The sequence below is a fragment of the Sorex fumeus genome, unplaced genomic scaffold, assembly GCF_029834395.1.
Source record: "Sorex fumeus unplaced genomic scaffold, SorFum_2.1 ptg000020l, whole genome shotgun sequence".
NCBI classification, from domain to species: Eukaryota; Metazoa; Chordata; class Mammalia; order Eulipotyphla; family Soricidae; genus Sorex; species Sorex fumeus.
The window spans coordinates 7,079,663-7,100,475 of NW_026606077.1; the positions used below are offsets into that span (position 1 = coordinate 7,079,663).

Here is a 20,813-nt window from a genome sequence, read left to right on the forward strand (position 1 = left end):
CTGCCAATGTCACTTCTATCCCGAAGTGACACACACACTTGGGCAGATGGGCATATCCCTGGCTGGTCCCTGCAGCGTGCCTACACCCAGGATTGGGAGGCCCTCAGGCGCGCTAACACCCATTCCCTCCCCCCACACACAGACAATGGCCCCGTGGGCAAGCGGCGCACGGGCACCGCCACCGTGTTCGTCACCATCTTGGATGTGAACGACAACCGGCCCATCTTCCTGCAGAGCAGCTACGAGGCCAGCGTCCCCGAGGACATCCCAGAAGGCCACAGCATTGTGCAGGCAGGTGCTGGGCTGGGGGCACGCAGAGCCCCACGCAGCTCTGAGCCACGGGGGCTTGGGGACAGGGAGGGACAGGTGCAGAAAAGCATCCTGGGTAGATGCCGGCCTCTCCCAGCCCCCGAAGGACCCCCGCAGAGCAGGCAGGAATGGAAGGAGTGAGGGCAATGCCCCTGTGCCAGCCTCGGCCGCACAGAACGGCTTTCACGGTGCTTGGCCACTGCTGCCCCGGGGAAGTGACAGAGAAAGGCTTCTTTGGCGCAGGGAACTGCAGGAACATTAAGGAGCTCCTAGGGGAAGGGGCTGGGCTCTGGGGCAACCCGTTGCCAGGTTGGGAGGGAGTCTGGAATGAATCACCCTCCTCTGCAGGAGCCCCAGATTTCTCATTGGCAGGAAACTTGGAGGTTGCCCCAAACGAGCAGCTCTGGGCCTGTCCACAGGGACACGCGCCAGGCCCGCGGGGAGAGCGGCAGCAGAGTGGGGGCAGGAATATGCCCACCCCAGGCTGAAAGGGACTGCGAGCAGAGCAGGGGGCGACTCCCAGAGGGGCTCTGAGCCCCCACAACCCTGGGCGGTCCTGGTGGATGGTTCCAGAAGAAGCCATCCCACCAGAGGGTTCCTCCCTGAGAGCCGCCCTCACTGCTGAGTCTCCCGGGGCCCGTGTGGGGACAGGTCGCCCGCACCCCTCACCACCCCCGGCTTTTTCATTCCCTTCAGGCCTGTCTCTGAAGGCGACACCCAGATCCCCGCTTGGTGGCTTGGCCTGGGCCGGGGGTGTGAGGCGCCTGCCCCCCTCCTCAGTTCGCAGAGCTCTTTTCTGCTCACAGTGAGAGCTCAGCCTGGGACCCCAACGCCCTTTACCCAAGAGAGAGTCAGGCCCAGGCCATCCCCGGTGGCCGGAAGTGAGTCTATGGCCAGCTTGACTTGCTCCTGGTGGTCACACGGGTCTGGAGGGGCCCCTGGCAGGCCTGTCCACCTCCCTGGGGCTCCCCAGCTATGGAATCGGGCTGTGCTGCGTCCGGCGCTGCGGGGCCGAGCCAGGGGAAGGCCGTCAGGGTGAAAGCAACACTCGAGACACACAGGGCTCCGTCACGCAGGAGATGGTGAAGGATCTCTCTTTATTGTCTCACAGCACAGGTAGTTATCCCCCCTCCAAGTCAGGCAAGAAAGGGGAAGGGGCAAGCAGGGGCATGGGATGAGTCACGTACTGTCCGTCGGCTGATAGCCCCCCCGGCCCGCGTAACCTTTACGTGTGTCTCAAGGTAGTGGCTGCCACATCAGGCTTAGACATAACCACAGAGGACGTGCTAAACCGAGGGTACACTCTAGATAAACATTTACAAGCTGGGATATTTCCCAGAACTGAGGCCGTGCTGTTGATACCAGGAGGCTGCCCATAATGTGAGTGTGGGGGAGGCAGCAGATCGGGCATCCATTTTGTGCCAGAAGGCAACATCTCACTCCCCTTATTAAAATATGATGCTCTAGGGTCCCTGTCTTAGGTCGTCCGCCACCCCGCCATGGTACCCGTCCTCGGGGGGTTGCCCAAACCCCTGTCTTAGGTGTGCACAGCGGTGGCAGAAGTTGCCCGTCTCTGGGTACCCTAGGCATGGGCACAACCTCGAAGGAAGGATTTGCCAGAGCATCCCTTTGTGGTTAGCGGAAGGGACACAAAGGTGAGGTGGCCGGGGGCATTCACAGCGTGACTCCCAGAGGTGTTTGAATCAGGGAGAGGTGGAGAGGGGAAGGACGGGGGATGACCAGGGCGAAACGCTGTGTCTTTCGTCGTCCACTTCTGGAGGGGGAAGTGATGTTGGGGAGTGGTCCTCTGGCGATCTGCTACTTCTTCACTAAAGTGAGAGCTGCAACACACAAAAGAGAAAAGGGAGGAGTGCCTCCCAGGGTCAAAAGTATTTGACCATGGCCTCGAGAGAGAGGCGCGGGGGCGGAGAAATGTCTTTGGGCCGTGTTGCGGCCCTTATCATCAAGTAACAAAAAATTTAAAATAAATAAAGTGGTGGATAAGAGTGCTTGTGGCCCTTGACAGCCTTGGTAGATCTCACCCTCTTTTGTTTTAGAAATATAAGTTTTGAGATGTCGGTGTGCTCGCTCTATGATAGACTGTCCCGGGGGGTTATAGGGGATGCCTGTTTTGTGCAAGATGTCCCAGGTTTTGCAAAAAGAATCAAAGGCACGGCTCGCGTAGGCTGTCTTAATTTGTCTAGGGGTCCCCATGTATGAAAAGGCTGCTGTTAAATGGTCTATGACGTGTTTTGTCCTTTCTCCTGCGTGTCAGGAGGCAAAGATCATGCCCGACTAAGTATCTATGAAAACATGAAGATGATGTCGATTGCCCAGCGAATTGGTGTGGGTCACATCTGTTTGCCAGATGTCATTGGCTCTCAGTTCCCTGGGATTAACTCCCAGGGATGGCACCTGTATGAAAGGGGCACACGTGGGACAGACAGTGGTTATAGAAAGCGCCTCAGCCTTGGAGCAACCTGTTTGAAATCGGAGGGATTGTGCATTAAGATGAAATTTTTTATGCAATTGTATGGCTTTATCATATTCTAGGGATGCCATTACCATACGGGTGGCTTCGTCTGCTCGTTCATTCCCCTCTGCGAGGAGCCCCGGAAGGCCAGAATGCCCTTTAATATGGCTCACAAAAAGGGGGTCCCTCCTAGCCCAGATAAGCATTTGCAGGTTCTATAGTTGGGACAAAATTTTTGAGCCCTCCCCGATGTGGGGGGGCTGTTTCCAACTGGGGGAAGATGTTGGCCACATAAACACTATCGGTGTAAATATTAAGGGGTTCCTCTGGAATGGTTTGCAGGGCCAGAATCAGTGCAGAGACTTCGGCAAATTGTGCTGATGTCTCGGTGAGCTGTATAGTATAGACGTTTTGCCCATCCACAACTACTGCACGGCCATTTTTAGAGCCATCTGTAAAAAGTACTCGAGCAGACGCAATGGGGACTGTTCTAACTATCCTAGGGAAGATTATGGGACAGAGCTTAAAGCTCTGTAAAATTTTGTGCTTGGGATAGGCTTGGGTCACTTGGCCCCTGAAGGAGCAAATGAATAAGCACCAAGAATCGTCATATTGTACCAGATTATCAATCATGTCTCTAGAATAGGGAAGGGCCAGGATGTCCATATCCTTGGCAAAGAGGGCTCGACCTATGGTCCTGGCCTTCATTAACAACTGAGAGATCAAGGTAGGGTAGGGAATCGCGGTCCTGTTGGGAGAGGCTGAGCATTTAAACTATAAATGGTATGCTTCGGGTTCTCGGTCTTAGGGGATTCTGGGACTTCAGCATATTTGGGCTCAACGGGGTCACTATTGGGGTCTCCTTGTAGGGAGCTCTCCATTTCCTTCTCCTGAATTTTCCCAAAGGTCTTCTGAAGGTCGCAGAGTTGCTCCTGGACCCTAACATGAGTAGTTGAGAGGGCATCCTTCACCAATCTCCAGAGGGAGAAGGTGGCCACGGGAATACTGTCTGGTCCCTTGTCCCGGAGGGCCTTTTGGTGGTCGATTTTAATCTGTTCCCAGTCGCAAATTCTGAACTCGTCCTCTATCACTGTGATGAACTCGAGTGCGGTATTACACTTAATAGCAGTTCCTTGTTTTCTAAGGAGTTCAGTTAGCTCGGTGGCCAGCCGAGTCTTTGAACTAGAGTTACCCATGGTGCACCAAAATTCCCTTAATTCTTATCAATCCTCCCCCCGCCTATACGCGGGTGAGCCCTGTCCGGTAATCCCTCATACCTGATCTTGGTGGGACCTCCACTTGCCGCGTCTGGCGCTGCGGGGCCGAGCCAGGGGAAGGCCGTCAGGATGAAAGCAACACTCGAGACACACAGGGCTCCGTCATGCAGGAGATGGTGAAGGATCTCTGTTTATTGTTTCACCCCACAGGGATTTATCCCCCCTCCAAGTCAGGCAGGAAAGGGGAAGGGGCAAGCAGGGGCGTGGGGTGAGTCACGTACTGTCCGTCGGCTGATAGCCCCCCCGGCCCTCGTAACCTTTACGTGTGTCTCAAGGTAGTGGCTGCCACATCAGGCTTAGACATAACCACAGAGGACGTGCTAAACCGAGGGTATGCTCTAGATAAACATTTACAAGCTGGGATATTTCCCAAAACTGAGGCCGTGCTATTGATACCAGGAGGTTGCCCATAATGTGAGTGTGGGGGAGGCAGCAGATCAGGCATCCATTTTGTGCGAGGAGGCAACAGGGCTGGGCCACCCTCACTCAGCAGACAGTGGCCTCCTGTTCCTGTGCCAGGGTCAGCTTGGTCTCACAGAACTCCCAGGTTTGCTGGAAGCAGCATGGTCAGGAGCAATCTCCTGTCCAGCGGTGCAGCTTGGGGGTGGGGCGTGCCTGGCCACACATGCGCCAGCAGAGGAGGAAGACACTGGGGTTGCCTGGGTCCAGGCGGGAGGAGACGGGAGGGCTGGGGGCCCACCCAGTGCTCTGCTCTCCCCACGTGCTGCAGGGAAGGCACCCCCCCCGCCTCTGTCGGGGGGCAGGGGCTGCAGCAGAGGGGTGGGCCCGGGGGGACAGGACCTGGCCTCTGCCTCCCTGGCACAGGAGCGTGGGAGCTCAGGTTCACTCTCTGATTTGGGGGACCCGGCAGAACCCTTCTGCCCCAGCTGGCAGGAGCGGTTTGGGACTCTGAGTCTCATCCTGGGGTGCGGGTGCTTTGACATTACCCAAGGCAAGGCTGCAGAGGGCATGCATAGTGCAGCTTTGGGGGCAGGCCTGAGGTCTCAGGGCTTTCTTGGAGGCGGGAGACTGTCCTGTCTGCTGGGTGGTGTCCGGGACCCCCACCTGTGGCAGCATCTCCTGTTGCCTGCAGCCCCCCCCGCCCCGCTGCCTCCGTCCCACCGGACCAGCCCCTCCCTCACCCTCAGTCCCATCGCGAGGCACCGGCTTGTGTGGGGGCCAGGTATGGCAGTGGTGCTGAGGACTGTGTTCCTGGCAGGCACTGTGTCACCAGAGGGAGCTGGCAGGGCGCAGGGAACAGGGGAGAGGAATCTGGCTTCCCTTTCTCCTTCCGGGTCATCGGGCTTTGGGCTGAACATTACATGGACCGGGGGGAAAATTTACCCTGTTCAGTGGCATGGTCTAGAATCAGATTCAGACTAGGGGGGCACCTGGCTGTGGGGGTTGGGGGAGGTCCTGGCTTGTGCCCCCCAGAGCATGGGCCACGGATGCCGCAAGTTGGTCCTGGTCTTCCAGCAGCTTGAGCGTCTGCACAAGTGGCTGTCCTCCTGGGGTGAGCGTGTGGCCAGGGTGGGTCGCTGCTCTCACCTCAGTCTCTGTGGGCGCAGGTGCCCACGTCATAGCATCGTGAACTCCGAGCGCTCGTGGTCTGGCTCGTGCTGGAAGCCGGGCAGCGGGCCTGGTGGACCGGGCCGGGCCCTGCGGAGGCCGTGCAGGGAGCGGCGTAGGGAGCTCAGGCGCTTCCAGAGCCGGAGCTGGGGCTCGCTGGGGCTCTCGGGGTGGTGGGGCATGCTCTCGCGGGCCCGGTGGCGGCTCGGGTCCAGCGCCGCTGGCTTGCAGAACGCCAGGAACAGCAGACAGGAGGCCAGCAGGAGGAAGATGCAGGCCAGAGCGATGAGCACGGGGACCAGGCCCACCACCCTGGCGGGGCTCCCGGATGCCGTGGGGCCTGTGAGGAGGGCAAGGGGCCCGGGGCCCTCTGTGTTCATGGTTCCTGCAGGGGAGCGGAACAGGCACTCAGACGCGGATGGCAGAGGGAGGACGCTGGTGGGGCGCAAAACTGAGCGCCCGGGTAGCCTCTGCCACTTCACTGCTTACAGAGTGACCCCGAGTCGGGCTAGAGCAGAGTGGGGGCGCCCTTTCTCTGACACCCGCCTCCAATCAGCACGGAGGGGCCAGGCCGGCAGCAGCTTTGGGCATTTAACGTGAGTCCTGTGACTCAGAGCCGAAACCTGCTTGGTGGCATCCCGGAGCTGCTCAGCCACTCACTCCGTGCGCAGGCGCGAGTCCAGAGCAGGGGACTGCTGAGATCACAGCAGCCGTCTGAAGCGGAAGTTGGGGGGCATGTTGCCGGGTCCTTGCCATGGTTGGATGAATTTCCATTTGAATGAGGCCTTTAAAAAATTGTGTATGTGTGTGGGGAGGTGGGGCAGGGAGTCAGACATCAAGCAATGCTCAGGGATCAGATCTAGCCTCCTGTAGCCCTTTGAGCCATCTCCCCAGGCCAGTGAATACTTTAAATTTTTGTTTGTTCATTGTTGACTCACACCTGGTGATTCTCAAGGGCTACTCCTGGCTCTGTACCCAGGAATTACTCCTGGTGATGCCGGAGACCATATGGGATGCCGGGGATCGACCCGGGTTGGCCGCGTGCAAGGCAGGTGCCCTACCTGTTGAACTGTTGTTCTGGCCCCTAAAATTTTATTTCGGGAAGTTTGAGGGCCACACCCAGCAGTGCTCAGGGATCACTCCCAGCAGGGCTCAGGGGACCAATGTGGTGTGAGGGATTGAACTGGAGTTGGTCATGTGCAAGACAAGCACCTTAATCCTTGTACTATCTTTATTATTATTATTATTATTTTTTGCTTTTTTTGGGTCACACCCGGCCATGCACAGGGGTTAATCCTGGCTCATGCACTCAGGAATTATTCCTGGCGGTGCTTGGGGGACCACATGGGATGTTGGAAATCGAACCTGGGTCGGCTGCGTGCAAGGCAAACGCCCTACCCGCTGTGCTATTGGTCCAGCCCATCCTTTGTACTATCTTTTTTGACCCCAAGCTTTTTTCAAAAGACAAACAAAAAGATGTCACGTTAATAGAGTAAGATTCCCAGCATCCCACATGGTCCCCTGAGCACCGCCAGGAGTAAATCCTGAGTGCAAAGCCAGAAGTAACCCCTGTGCACCACCGGGTGTGACCCCCAAAACAAATAATAATTATTATTGTTATTATTATTAATCCGAGTAGTGTTTCTTTAGTGTTGGCACTGACCACCCCAGGCCACTTGCTGCCCGTTCCCCCAGACTGTGGCTAGGTGTCCACTGTCCCCAGCTGCACCCCTGCTCCCCGCCCCCACCCCCTGTCCCCCTGGCCCAGGGAGGACATTGGGGCCCACTGAAGGGAAGGCCGAGCTCAAGGCCGTGCCACGGAGAAGGGGCTGAGCAAAGGCCAGAATTGGTCCCGGGACCCCCCAGCCTCTAACTGTCTCCCTCTCCCTGCATGGCTGGGCTACTCTGACAGTAGGTGGGAACAAGGAGGTGGCAGTTTCCCCAGAATCAATTCCTGCCAGACGCAGTTCCCTGATAGCCTGACAGGGCTGGGGTATGGCTCAGCGGAGGCAGGGTTCATGCCTGGCATGCCTAAGACCCTGGGTTTCACTACTGGCATGGCGCGGCCCCCTGAGCATCACTGGGTACAGCCCCGATGACCCCAGCACCGCCAGACCCCAAACTGTCACACCCCAGCACTGCTGGTTATTATCCCCTAATAATCATAAAGGGAGCCAAGCAGATGGCCGCCATTGATGCTACGCTATGTAGCATGTCCCAGGGAGGGCAGATGCCTGACCCACCTGGACAGCTGGCTATGCCCCCCACCCCCCAGGAGGGGACATGCCACAGCCAGGCCTCAAGAAGTTCGGGGACACTGGACCCATCTGATCAGCTCTTCGTGTCTCCCAAGAGAAGCCAAAAAAGCAGGCAAATTTTCTTGATACTCAAATAAAGGCAATATGTTCCAGTTCATTTCAGGAAAAGGACCAGAGGGGAGGAGGGGGGAAAACACAGCATTGTAAAGGCCAAGAGAACCTCGATTCACCCAAATAGCTGAAGTGACTTTTCAAATCTTTAAAATCTGACAGCGAGCCAGACAAAAGCCCGCCGACAGGCGCCGTCCCCCTGGCAGGCCGGTGTTTGAACTTTGATTTTTAGAAACAACAGGAAATCCAAAGGAGGGTCTAATAAGAAAAAGAATCACCTGTTTCCCTTTGATCCCGAGACTCGCAGGAGGTGGGAGCAGCAGAATCCCCCTTGGCCAGCTCAACTGCTTAGTCTAACGCACAGTCAGGTTTCCGGGCCGAGGAAGGGCCATGAGTCTGGCCAACGGCTCTCGCTGTCCCTGCTGTAGAGTCCAGGCAAGCAGCCCGTCCCCCGACCCCTCTGCCCAGCCCAGGTACTCACCAGCTGCAGGACCCAACACCAGGCTCCTGCCTGCCCGCAGCCTTGCCTTGTGGCCAGCCCCTTGCACCCACCCCACCCAGCATTCCCCACCAACACCCCTTCCGGCATTTCCAGACAGCAGTGCCCTCCCAGCGCCCATCTGGAAACTCTGATGCCCGTCTTGCTGCTCCGAGCTCCCGCCTTGCAGGCATTGGGCCTAGAGAGTGCCCTGGCCGGGCAGCTGTGCATGTCTTAGCTCTTCTTTGGGTCCGCGCCAGAGGTCCTGGGCGTGCCATGGCTGTCTCCCACAGGGAGGATGCTGGCTGTCCCTCTGTCCTTCCTGGGCAGGGCTCGGCTGGATCAAGAAGGAGTTGTCTGAAATGAGTGTTGAGGGCCCTGTCGGCTAATATGGTGGCCGTCTCTGTAAGGGCATCCGGATGAAAAGTGAGGCTGTGGTGAGCACCTGGGCCCCCTGATGCTGAAGATTCCTGCGCTCGAGACCATCAAGCCGTCTTCTCTGGGACACACAGCAGCACGGCCGTGGGCCCCTGGGCGCCTCCTGTCCCCAGCCCGCTGATTCTTGGGGGACAGGAGGTTCCTGCAGACAGAACTTGGGGTGGTCTCGAAGGCGGTGAAGCCCCCCAGCTCCTCAGCATCCTCAGGGCACCTGCAGGCCTGGCGCTGGAGGCCAAGCCTCTGACAGGAACAGTCCTCCCCTCAGCACCATGCTAGAACCGGGCACAGACGCCTGAGCACTGTGCTCAGAGCTCATCATGGGCCCCACGGGGCAGAGGGGCTCCACATCTGAGCGCCGCCTCCTCCTCCCCAAGGACCCAGCCACCGTCTGCCCCCTCACTCACCAGCCTTCTCGGGCCGGTCCCCAAGCATGGACCTCAGCGTCCCCAGCTGGGCGCAGTCTCCTCGGCTGCCCGGGGCAGGCTCCAGCATCCCGGCCGGCCCAGCTCCGACAAGCCCCACGCCCCTTAGCGACTGGGCTGTGGAGGGCTGCTCCCCTCCCTCTGCCTTTGTCTGGAAGGGCAGTCGAGGAGGAAGGGGGCAGAGGGCGGGGGCCATGCTGAGGAGCTGATCCCCACCCAGCGTCTCCATGGAGCCCTCACTCGAGGGGCCCAGGCGCTGGGGGTCCGGGAGGTGCCCCTGGACCCGGCCCTCACCTTCCCCCGCACCGCGAGGACGTGCCAGTGGTCGTCTATTCAGTGCCTGCCAGCCCCCAGTTACCAGGGAGAGGGACTCCTACCACACATGGAGGGCGGACGGGCAGCACCAGAGGGACAGCAGGGCAGGGAGGGAGGGGAAGGGCACATCGGGAGGTGGGCAAAGCAATTATGGGGCAGAAAGCACACACATACGCACTCACACACACACCACACACACCACACACACTACACACTAACAACACACTTATACACCACACACTCACACATGCCACACCCATATACCACACACCCACACTGACTACATACAGTCATGCACACCATGCAATCATTTGCTCGAGCGGGCCCAGTAACGTCTCCATTGGAGACTTTGTTGTTACTGTGTCTGGCATATCGAATACGTCACGGGGGGCTTGCCAGGCTCTGCCGTGCGGGCGAGATACTCTCGGTAGCTTGCCGGGCTCTCCGAGAGGGGCGGAGGAATCGAACTCGGGTCGGCCATGTTGGCTGCATGCAAGGCAAACACCCTACCGCTGTGCTACCATGAAGTCATATACAGTCATATATACCACACACTCATACCACACACACAGTCATATATACCAACACACACCACACACTCATACTCATACACTCATAAACACAGCATACACAGTCATCCATACTGCAGTCATACAAACACACTACACATTCATAGACACTCATACACACCAACATTCACACACCACATACACACTCATACCACACATAGTCATACACACATATACTCACATACCAAATTCATAGTCATACACACCACACACTCAGCCAGACTATACACTCACACCCAGAGTCATGCATACTACACACTCACACCACGTACACATATACACTACACACCACACACTCACACATACCACACATTCAAGCACAGTCATACACTTACACATACAAATTCACATATGTGCATTCATATAGGCACACCACACACTCTCATACATCTGCACACACCATCACACATACATTTTCACACACAGACACACAGACACACACACACACACACACACACACACTGGAAGCCTCACTGCTTCCTGGCAACCAGCTGCCCAACTGGGAGCCTAAGTGCTAAGCGATTTCCCCCACCCCCAACCCTAATTCCTGAGTCTGCCCACAGAGAGCTCTGGCCCAACCTGAGCCTGGGGGACACCCATTCGTTTCGGGGCTCCCTGCTGTGGGGCCCTCAGTCACAGTCACGCCCTCATGCCGGCCACCCTGGTGGCTGAGCATCTGCCGGAACGGTCATCCATCAGGTGACTGAGGGCATGGAGGTCTTCTCTTGTCTGGAGTGCACTCCCATGACACAAGACCCCAGAGGTGTGGCCCGTCACCCAGAAAGTCAGCACGGGGGTTGGCGCTGGCTGGGATGGTGCTGGGAGCTTCGGGGCTGAAGATGTCCCGGGAGCCGGCCCCACCGCCCCCTCTTCCCATGCCCTGCCCCCTTTCTCCTCGGCCAGCAACAACCCTCCACCCCTGCTCCCAAGACAGGAGGGCAGCTCAGGGCGGGGAAGGCTGCATCAGGAATCCTCGCGGTGGGCAGAGACCCTGACAGGGGCCCCCAACGGCCCGACCCTCGGCCTGGATCCCTTCCAGACAGAGAGGATGATCGGGGACGCCATCCCACGTCTTCCAGCCGGGAGCCTCCCGAGGGGCAGAGAGGAAGCGCTTGGCCACGAGGGCAGATGTCCTGGTGCTTGCAGCAATTGCCCGGCCCCTGGACAGGGCACAACCCCCATGCCAGCTCAGCGGCCCTCTGCGGCAGGCCCCCAACAGGCTGCGGGTCAGGCTGCCCATGCCCACTCAGCTTCTCACTGAGCCCACACAGCTGGTCGTCCTGGTGTCCCCCGCCCCCCCGTGAGGAGATGGAGGCCCAGGGGACTCGGATGACTCAGTTCTGGCCACGGAGCCAGCCTGGAGGTTGGATTCTCTGGGACTCTGCAGGGCCCAGAGCTGAAGTTCCTCTTGGCCACACCCTTCCTGCCCCCCACCCAGGCTGTTTTCCCTCCACCCACGCGGACTCCACCCCCCATGCCCTTCCAGTCAGACCCACTCATAGTCCTCTGAGCAGCCTCATCCCTGGCTTCTGCCAGCCCAGAGGCTCAGGACCCATCGCCCCGTGTGAGCCCTTCAGCACCAGTGCCTGCCACCCGGCCCCGGGCAGCCTGTCCCATTGCTCACCGGGATTCTTACCCTCTGCTAGTAAACCAGGCCCTCCCATCCTTCCACACCCAGCTCTCTCCTTTGGAAGCTTTTGCTTGAGCCAACCCTGCACCCCGCCCCCCCGCTTTCTTGATCTTAGCCAGCAGAAAGCTGCCCCCCCTTCTCTACACCCACACTCTGTCCCCTGTGGTCCACCCGGAGCTGTGCATGGTACAGAGTAGCTGAACTGATGCCTCGGGTGAGAAAAAAAACAAAATCTCAATGCACATGACCTCGGGGAACATAGCGGAGAGATGTGGATGACGGCCGCCTCGCATCAAAGGCCAGTGCAAACAGTGAAGAGCAACAGGGCTTCCCCGCCAAGGGGCCCGGGATCCTGAGCTGGGCTGAGCTGCTCAGGGAGGCATTCACAACTGCTTGCTGCACTGAGTTTTCTTGCCTCTCCCTGAGATCCAGTATCGGTTCAGCAGTATCTGCCCTGCTCTTGTTCTAGGGAGGCCCTTGTTCTAGGGAGGAGGGCCGCAGGAAAACCCCAGGAAACGACAGGAGAGTGGTGTGTGGGAGGAGAATGTTCTCACTGGAAGGCAAGCTGGCAGGGCGAGCCTGAAGCCAGCACTCGTCGGTACTCAGGAGGTGGCACGGAGGGCCGGGAGTCACTCAGGGGCCGAGGGTGCCACCTTCACGGTCCTGCTGGTCCCCTGCATCCCTGACTCCTACCACTGAACCTTCAGCCCTATTGGCTGAACATTGCGGGCAGTGGCACTCGGCCCTCTGCTCACTGCTTGGATCCGTCCCCCTGCAGAAAAGAAAGAGTCAGACCAGTGTGGCCAGAAAAGAAACAGGAGGGAGGGGTGAGGAGTGAGCTGGGGGAAGGGGAGCTCTCCCCCCACACCCCAAGCTCAGTTTCTTAACACCAAAAGATGGTCCTTCCTGCCCTGCGCCCGGGGCAGGCTGCGTCCTAGCCTGCAGGGGGCACTGTGACCTCTGGCACTGCCCAGCACCCCTGAGCCCCGCAAATAAAAAACGTGTCACCCCGCCCCCACCACCACCAACGCGTTAACCAGACACTCCCTGAGTGTGACCTCGCGGAGTGTGCAAACAGCAACCGCCCCCCCCCCCATACACACACACACCAGCAAAGTAGGAGGGTGAAATTTCCCTGATTGCCTTCGGCTCTGGGTACATCTCTTCGATTCCGCTGTTCTTCCTGCATTAACAGCTGCCTCAGAGACCTGGGCCCTAGGAAAACAGGATGAGAAAACTATTCAGGTCTCCCAAAGAGGAATCGAAAGAGCTATGCTTGGAGTATCCCACTTTGCTCAAATGAGAGAAAGAATCCGGAGTTCCAACCTCCATTGACGATCAAGAATCAGGGACGCTCTCTTGTTTGCCAAGGCGTCGGAAATCACATGAGCCGGACACGTAATGAGATTTGGAGACGACCGCTGGACTAGAGCCATTACCGACTGGATTCCACAGGATGTCAAAAGATCCCGTGGCCACCCACCCACGAGATGGTCAGACTTCTTCGTCAAGATCCTGAACATGTTCCTAGAACGAGCAGACACCATTGGGCACGTGACAGGGATGAATGGAGACGTTACTGGCACTTGTTCGATCAAATCGAGGAGTAACGGAAAGTCAAGTGATCAAGTGACTGCCTTCATGGTTGTTACAACTGTGTGTTCAAAAAACAAGTCACAAGGCCGTGGTGGCTCTCTTTCTCGCCACCTGCGTTCCGTGGTCTCATGCTGCTTCCCCCACCCTGGGGTGGCTGAAGGAGGCCACGAAGGCCAGGCTGGTTGGTCTCAGTGTCAGTTTATTCCAATCTCATCTCCATTCTCTCCTGATTCTCCCTCCCCCCGATCTTCCCCTTCCTCGATCCCCCTCATCCTCTTCTAATATCCTGCCCCTTCATACTTCTCCTTCCTGCTTCTGCCTACCTCAGCCCATTCTTACGGCCTTCATTATATCCCCAATCATGAGGGGTTGAGGTAACAGTTACACGTAGGAGTCGTCATACAATCAACGGATGTAAGGTCCTTCCCTCAGGGAAAGCTTCTTCTAGGACAGATTCTCATCCAGCAAGACCACTGGCCTAAGGGCGAAATATGAGTGTGTTTCTCCTCTCCTTAGTCCAACAAACATATAAACATTCATAATATTAGTCATTTTCTATGGACACAGTAGGAGATACGTTAAGCTTACAGGATGGGTCTCCTGGGACCATCTCGCTATAGCCCTCAGACTACAGTGCTCAGGCCAGATTAGTCTTTCCTAACTCTAGCAGGATCCTAATCCAGTTGTTATTTTTTGGATCATGACAGAATTTGTCTGTGACCACGCTCTTAACTTATAGTTAAGTATTGTGGCACTTTGGCCAGGTCCATTTCGATGCCAGGGTAACTCACAGTTTGACCTGGGTCCATTCAGTCCCTTGTCGGGACCCTGCTTTTGGGGTACTAGGAACTAAGGGCAACTGAGGCTTAAGTCGAGAAGGCAGATGCCCAGGAGTGAATATCATTCAGAGTCAATTAACTCCCAGTTACAAAAACATAGCATTAGCTGTCTTCCTGTGTCTATACAAAAAGGACTTTGCTCTGAAATAACTATGCAAAGGACATAAGAGAAGGAGAAAAGCAACATTTCATTCAAAAATATAAAATCACAGATTTCTGAGGAATCTGACCTTGCACGTTAACTGAGTCTGATCAGGAGAAGAAGGTGATAGACCGGTTGGGGAAGAGAGCACAGAGAAGAGTTTACAGATAAACGAAGAGGAATGGAAGTGCCTCGGGAGCACTGTGACAACCCTGAGCTCCCCGAGGCAAGGGAAACAGGACATACCAATGTCATCCTAAAATGTTCAGAGCTATATTCCAATAAACAGAGGAATGGAGGAGCTTCGGGAGCGTTGTGATGGGTATTACTCAGTAAACCTAAACTCCTTGTTGCAAAGGAGAAAACACAGACCAATGTTCTCCTACAACAGCGATGGTGGGGGGGGTGCTGGGCTGTGGTGCTCCTACCGTTTGCAGGGAGGGACCCCACCTGATGATGCTCAGGCCTTACTCCTGGCTCTGGACTCAGGAATCACACCTGGTGGTGCTCAGGAGACCCTAGGGGGAGTCGGAGATCAAACCCGGGTGGGTTGTATGCAGGGCCAGCGCATCACCTGCTGTACTGTCTCTGTGGCTCTGGGCTTGACACGCCTTGTCCTGGGGCTTGTATTTGCCGAAGCTTTGGGGCAGGGTCCCTCTGGAGGGGCTGAGCCCTGAGCATGTGTCGCTGGCCACCCTGAGCCCCACCAGAGACCAACACGGGCCTGGGACAGCACCAGGCAGGACGGGGAGCAGAAACAAGCCTAGCACAGGGCTGGCTGTGAGCGAGCACAGATCCCCCTCTGGGGGCTGCAGCTCTGCATTTCCACAAAATGGGGCACACAGGGGGCCTCCACTGGGACCCAGGGTCACTGCCGGGGAGGTTCAGGTGTCCCAACTATGCAGGTAGATGTGACCAAGGGGGCCATCCAGAGAGCACCTCACCTTCCCCATCCTCCCCAAGAGCGAGGGGACCCTCCCCAAGAGTAAAGGAGCTGGTAGCTCCCCAACTCTGGCCAGGGCCCCCCAGAGCCATCATCAGCTGGGTGGGCCGAGGGGCAGTGCAGAGCCCCCCTGCGGGTGCAGCTCTGGGTGTGACCAGGTCTCCTTCTGCCTCAGCTGAAAGCCACGGACGCGGATGAAGGCGAGTTCGGGCGTGTGTGGTACCGCATCCTTCAGGGTGAGTGCTGTCCCGCACGCAGAGGGCCCCTGCCCTGTCCAGGCGGCCTGGGGCTGAGTCTGCGGGTGGGCCAGAGGGGACACAGGGACACTGCTCGCCACCCGCTCACCACCAGGTCTGATGCCATTTAGGTGTGGGTGCTGCTTAGTCTGTTCCTTGGTTCTGCCCCAGCTCCCTCGGCCCAAAGTGCTTCTCAAGGTCATCACCCTCACTGGCCAGCACCCCAGAGTGAAAGGCTCTCGTGCCCATCCTGAGCCTGTCACTGTGGTCTTGGACACGAGGTCAGCTCCACGGACCAGCTTCTCAGTGGTCTGACAAGAGCCTGTCCGGTGAGACAGGCTGGCCTGTGTGCCCCCTCATTCCCTGTCCCAGTTCATGTGGCCTGAGGGCAGAGGCAGGCGGGTCCCGAAAGCAAAGTCAGGGTCCTGTCAGTGAAAGGGCACTGGACGCGGCCCCAGATGGTCTATGGAAGCCCAGGCCTGCCCACCCACCCATCCACCAAGAATTTGCTCTGGCTTCCTCGGGGTGGGCCCAGGTCCCTCTGAAACGTGAAATTCCCGGGCACCCTGGCATGGAGGTCTCAGGGCACATAAGGCTTCTGGGGGCTCGGGGCACTTGTGACTCTTCCCTCAAACCCCACCGGCCAGAGGCAGGGCTCATGGCATTGTGGGCCCCCCAAGTTCTGGAGTTCCCCCCACTTTTCCTGCGCTCCAAAGAAGAGACCTGTGCTTCTCACCTGTCCCCCTCACAGGTAACCAAGACAACAACTTCCGGATCCACGTCAGCAGCGGGCTCCTGATGCGGGGACCACGGGCCCTGGACCGGGAGCGGAACTCATCCCACGTGCTGCTGGTGGAGGCCTACAACCACGACCTGGGCCCCATGCGGAGCTCTGTGAGGGTGAGGCCGGGCGCGGGGCGGCCAGGGGCAACCGGACACGCAGCAGTTGGTCTCCAGTTAGGGCAGGCCCAGCCCTGGTTCAGGGGCCGAGTGACGGAGCGGGCTCAGCCTCGTCTGGCATCTCAGATGGGCCATTTCACTCTGAGCCCATCTCTCTGAACCTGGAAGGCAACCGGGTCTGTCCTGGGGGTGGAAGAGGTGTCAGGGGTTCAAGTTTATCTTGTACTGGTGAAGAGGATGCGTCCCAGTCCCTCCTCAGGGCCAGGCCTCTCCTGTATGCGGCATCACTCGTCGTGTCCCTCAATCCCGGGTCCACATGAGGATGTCCTGGTCCTCAGCGTCCGCTCCCCTGTGGTGTTCAATGACCGGGTGTTGTCCTGATGCCATGCTCTGCCCAGTGCCCGCCATCCTGGTCTGAATTCTGCCGCTGGGACCTTGTCCCCCTGGTTCCTTGCTAGGGCTCCTACTCTGTGACTGGCCGCTGGGCCTCTTTGGAACTTTGCACCAACGGCTCTCGGTCCCCTCGGTCTTCCTTAGACTCTGGCCATGGCCACATGTGCGTGGGTAAGACCCCTCCTGTCCTGCTGGGCACAGGTGAGGGGGCAGAGAGCATTGGCTGGCCAGGGGTTCCCTTTATCTTCTCTGTGCTCCCCTCCCCTCCCTAGCTGTCCTGTTCCCTGTTTTGACTGGAGACCTTTCCGGCAGATGAGGTATAAAATGACCAATCAGTGGCCAAAGAGATAGTCCAGCGCGGAAGGCACTTGCCATGCACACAACCAACCCAGTTTCTATCCTGGACACCTCAGAGGGTCCCCGAGCCCACCAGGAGTGATCCCTGAGCTTAGAGCCAAGAGGAAGCCCCGAGCAGCCCTGGAGGTGGCCTAAAAGCCAAAAAATAAAAAAATCACAAAAATAAATGGCCAATGAAATGAACTCAGACTGAACAGAACCTGGGCTTGGGCTTGGGCCAGGCCCATGGAGCCAGGCCTCAGCCCCTGCTCAGCCCGGACCCGGCAGCCCTGATGCTTCCTGCACATCTGTGCCTCTCGGGTCTGCAAACCACACACCCTCTTGCCAGTCTCGCTGCTAAAAACGAGGCTGAAACCAATAGCAGCAACCAACCTGGGGCGTGTGGCCAGCCTCTGGAGGACGCCACACCCAGGCTCCCTGCTCACCCCCTCCTCATAACCACATCAGGCCAGGCCAGGAGGGGGACCCGCCCCGCCCCCAGGCTTAGGTTGGGGCCATTTAGACGTGGACCGGAGAGGCTTGCTGCTTCCAAGTGTGGAGGGCCAGCTTCTATTCCCCAGCTCTCTCCAGGCAAATCGCTCACTGCCCCAGGCCCGAACACTCCAAACACTCTGCGTCCCGCCCCTCCAGGATTGGCCCCAGCTGAGTTCGGGGTGAAACCAGACCCAGAGGGTTCCTGCTGTGAAGAGCCTGGAGGGGGAGGGGCGGATGCTGTCGTTTGCATATGGGGTTCTGGGTGTCTGGAGCTGAAAACTGATGATCTGGCAGGGCTGCAGAGCTCCAGAGCCCCAAAGGAGAGAGGCTTGTGCGCAACTGCCCGCCCACCCCCCCACCAGGCCTCCGCACTATACCCCCTAATTCTCAGCAAAACCCAGAGACTGGTCCCAGCGGTAGGGAATCAGTCAGAAACTAGACACACGGCACTGCGCCAGGGCAGGGAGACTTGTGAAATCTGCTCCTCCCCTTCACTCTGCTGACCCCAAAGGAGGGGGCTTCTCCCGTTCACAGGCCCCCTTAGCCCAGTACAGAACCACAAGCAGGGCTCAAGAGATAGTACAGGGGAGAAGGCGCTTGCCTTGCATGCAGCCGGCCCAGGTTCAGTCCCCGGCACTGCATATAGTCCCTTGAGCACCACCAAGGAAGAGCACCGGAAGCCAGAAGCAGTGAGGTTGGTAGCAGGGAGCTGGGATCACCCCACCCTGTTCCGGCCCTCTCTTCCGAGGCCATTGTGGGTCAGCTCTGGGCACTGCTCCCCGAGGGGAGAGAGGAGCTAAGAGCCTCTGACCATCTCCATCAGCTGCCCTTCTATTTTTCAGTTTATTATATTTTAATTTTATTGATTTGGGGGTCGGTCAGATACTCTCAGTAACTTGCCGGGTTCCCTGCACGGCAAAGCCTGGCAAGCTACTCGTGTCGTATTCGAGATGCCAAACACAGTAACAACAAGTCTCACAATGGAGACGTTACTGGGCCTGCTCGAGCAAATCGATGGACAACGGGAGATCAGATCTACAGTGCTACAGATTTGGGGGTGGGGGGCACACCCAGCGTTGCTTGGGCCTTACTCCAGGCTCTGTGCTTAGGGCTCACCTCTGGTGGGACCCTCGGGAACCCTATGAGGTGTCGGGATCAAGCTTCTGTCAGATGTGTGCAAGGCCAGTGCCCACCCCACTGCCCTGTCCCCCCAGCTCGCTGTCCCTCTCGGCTCCGTCCTGGGCCAGCCCTCACCTGCCCTTGCCTCCAGGCTGCACTAGCCCACAGACGTTTCCACGGGAGCCTCGAAACTGTCGTAAGGCTCCGTGTGTCTTAAAGAGAAGCCGGGGCATCTGGCATGGCGGTGACGAACGGCACTAACAATCGCAATATCCTGGAAGTGCCCCAGAGGGGAGCCCAGGGACCCGAACAGAGGAACCCCTTTAGCTCCCCTTCCAGAGACCACCAGGAGGGGCGTAGGGCCAGGATGAAAAGACTCAGGACAGCACCAGCAGGAGAAAGTCCCCTCGACTGCCTAGGGACCTTGGGAGCCGCCGGCCGCTGGGCAGGAGTTGAGTATGTGGTCCCCACAGCCAGGTCGGGGGGAGGATGGACCCCCAGAGAACCACAGGCCTCCAGGAAGGTCTCAGCACCTCCAGGGCTCGAACACCAGCAACCCTTTGACTTTCCCTGTCCTCTGAGGTGCTGTGTGTTTGTTTCTCTCTTACCATGACTTTGTACTGGCCCATTCCCCCGACCTCTGTGCAGTTACAGGCATGTTTTCCCTCCTCTTTCCCCTCCCTGTCTTGATGATGATGCTCGGACTGTGGGAATGGTGCTCCCTGGGGCCACACTATGCGCCCCTGAAGTCACACTTCCTGACTGTGGTGCTCACGCTCTTTTTTTAATTGAAGTGTTCATCAGGGAACACGCCCCTCTTGCATACATATTTGGCAACTAGATATCGCCTGTGGCACCAGGGATCCAGACAGCAGAGCTCCCCAGCATGCTTGGCGCATGTGAGACACCAGGGATTTGAACTTGGGACCAAATGCCTGCAAGGCAGATGCTCCAAGCCCCATCACTGCGCCTCCAGGACTCTGCTGTGATGGTTAGATGACATCACTTGAAATCTCTTCAAGCCCTTAATGCATGGCTCATTTGCTCTTCATGACACCCTTCACAGTGCCACAGGGACAGACTCTCATTCTGTTATACCCCGTTATTCACCAGGGTTAGTAGCAGGGCTAAGAATAAGAAAAGCTCCTTTGTCCCTTAACAATGTCTCTGCCAAGGGGTAGGGGGCACGGAGACCCTCTAGAGAGCGCCAGGCTGCCCGCAGGAGCGTGTGGCACCAGGGAGAACAATGACCACACGGGCCCGGCCTGACCCGCTCCCTGCCCACAGGTGATTGTGTACGTGGAGGACATCAACGATGAGGTGCCCGTGTTCACGCAGCAGCAGTACAGCCGCCTGGGGCTCCGGGAGACGGCGGGCATCGGCACGTCGGTCATCGTGGTGCGGGCCACCGACCGAGACACAGGTGAGGCCGGCGGAGGGGGTCGTAGGCCCAGAGGGACCCTCCGGCACTCACCCACCCCCTCCTCCCCCTCATGGAGACCCACATCCCAGCAGGGGACAGGGAGGTCCCGGCTAGAGACCCACACTCGGCTGGACAGGGCTGGGGTGTCGAGGATCATGGGCTCACGGACGCCTGTCCCTCCAGCCAAGGGGTGGAGAAGGTGGTCTTCCCTGGAAGCACCCCCCAACCTTGGCACCGACCCTGAGTCCCAGAAATGGCCAAACACAGCAAAACGGGTTCATTGGCCTGGATCTTCCTCCCTGTCCAGTCCTGTATCCCGACCCGAGAAACACTAGGGGGAGTGTTTCCAGGGCTTCACTGCCCCTCACTCTCCGCCCAGACCCTCCCAGGGGCCCCCCTGGTGGGAGGGGCAGCCGCTGTGAAACCCCCCAGGCTGGCCTGCCCTGCAGGTGCATGTTCGTCCCATGAGGGTCACGGCGTAGAGCTGTGGCCAGGGCTTGGGGCCTCCTCTGGGCCTGGACCCTGTGAGGGGGGCGGGGCGT

At 58.2% G+C, this 20,813-nt stretch overlaps 1 protein-coding gene across 1 annotated transcript in view; it reads left to right on the forward strand.

Moving 5' to 3' along the window:
* Nucleotides 1–20,813, forward strand: part of LOC130022617 (cadherin-23-like) — a 320,780-nt gene that overhangs the window by 297,559 nt on the left and 2,408 nt on the right. The window contains exons 27-30 of the mRNA XM_056113382.1: nt 143–291; nt 15,545–15,605; nt 16,357–16,505; nt 20,136–20,271. Of these exons, the coding sequence (XP_055969357.1) occupies nt 143–291; nt 15,545–15,605; nt 16,357–16,505; nt 20,136–20,271 (495 nt within the window). The remainder of the gene's footprint in view (nt 1–142; nt 292–15,544; nt 15,606–16,356; nt 16,506–20,135; nt 20,272–20,813) is intronic.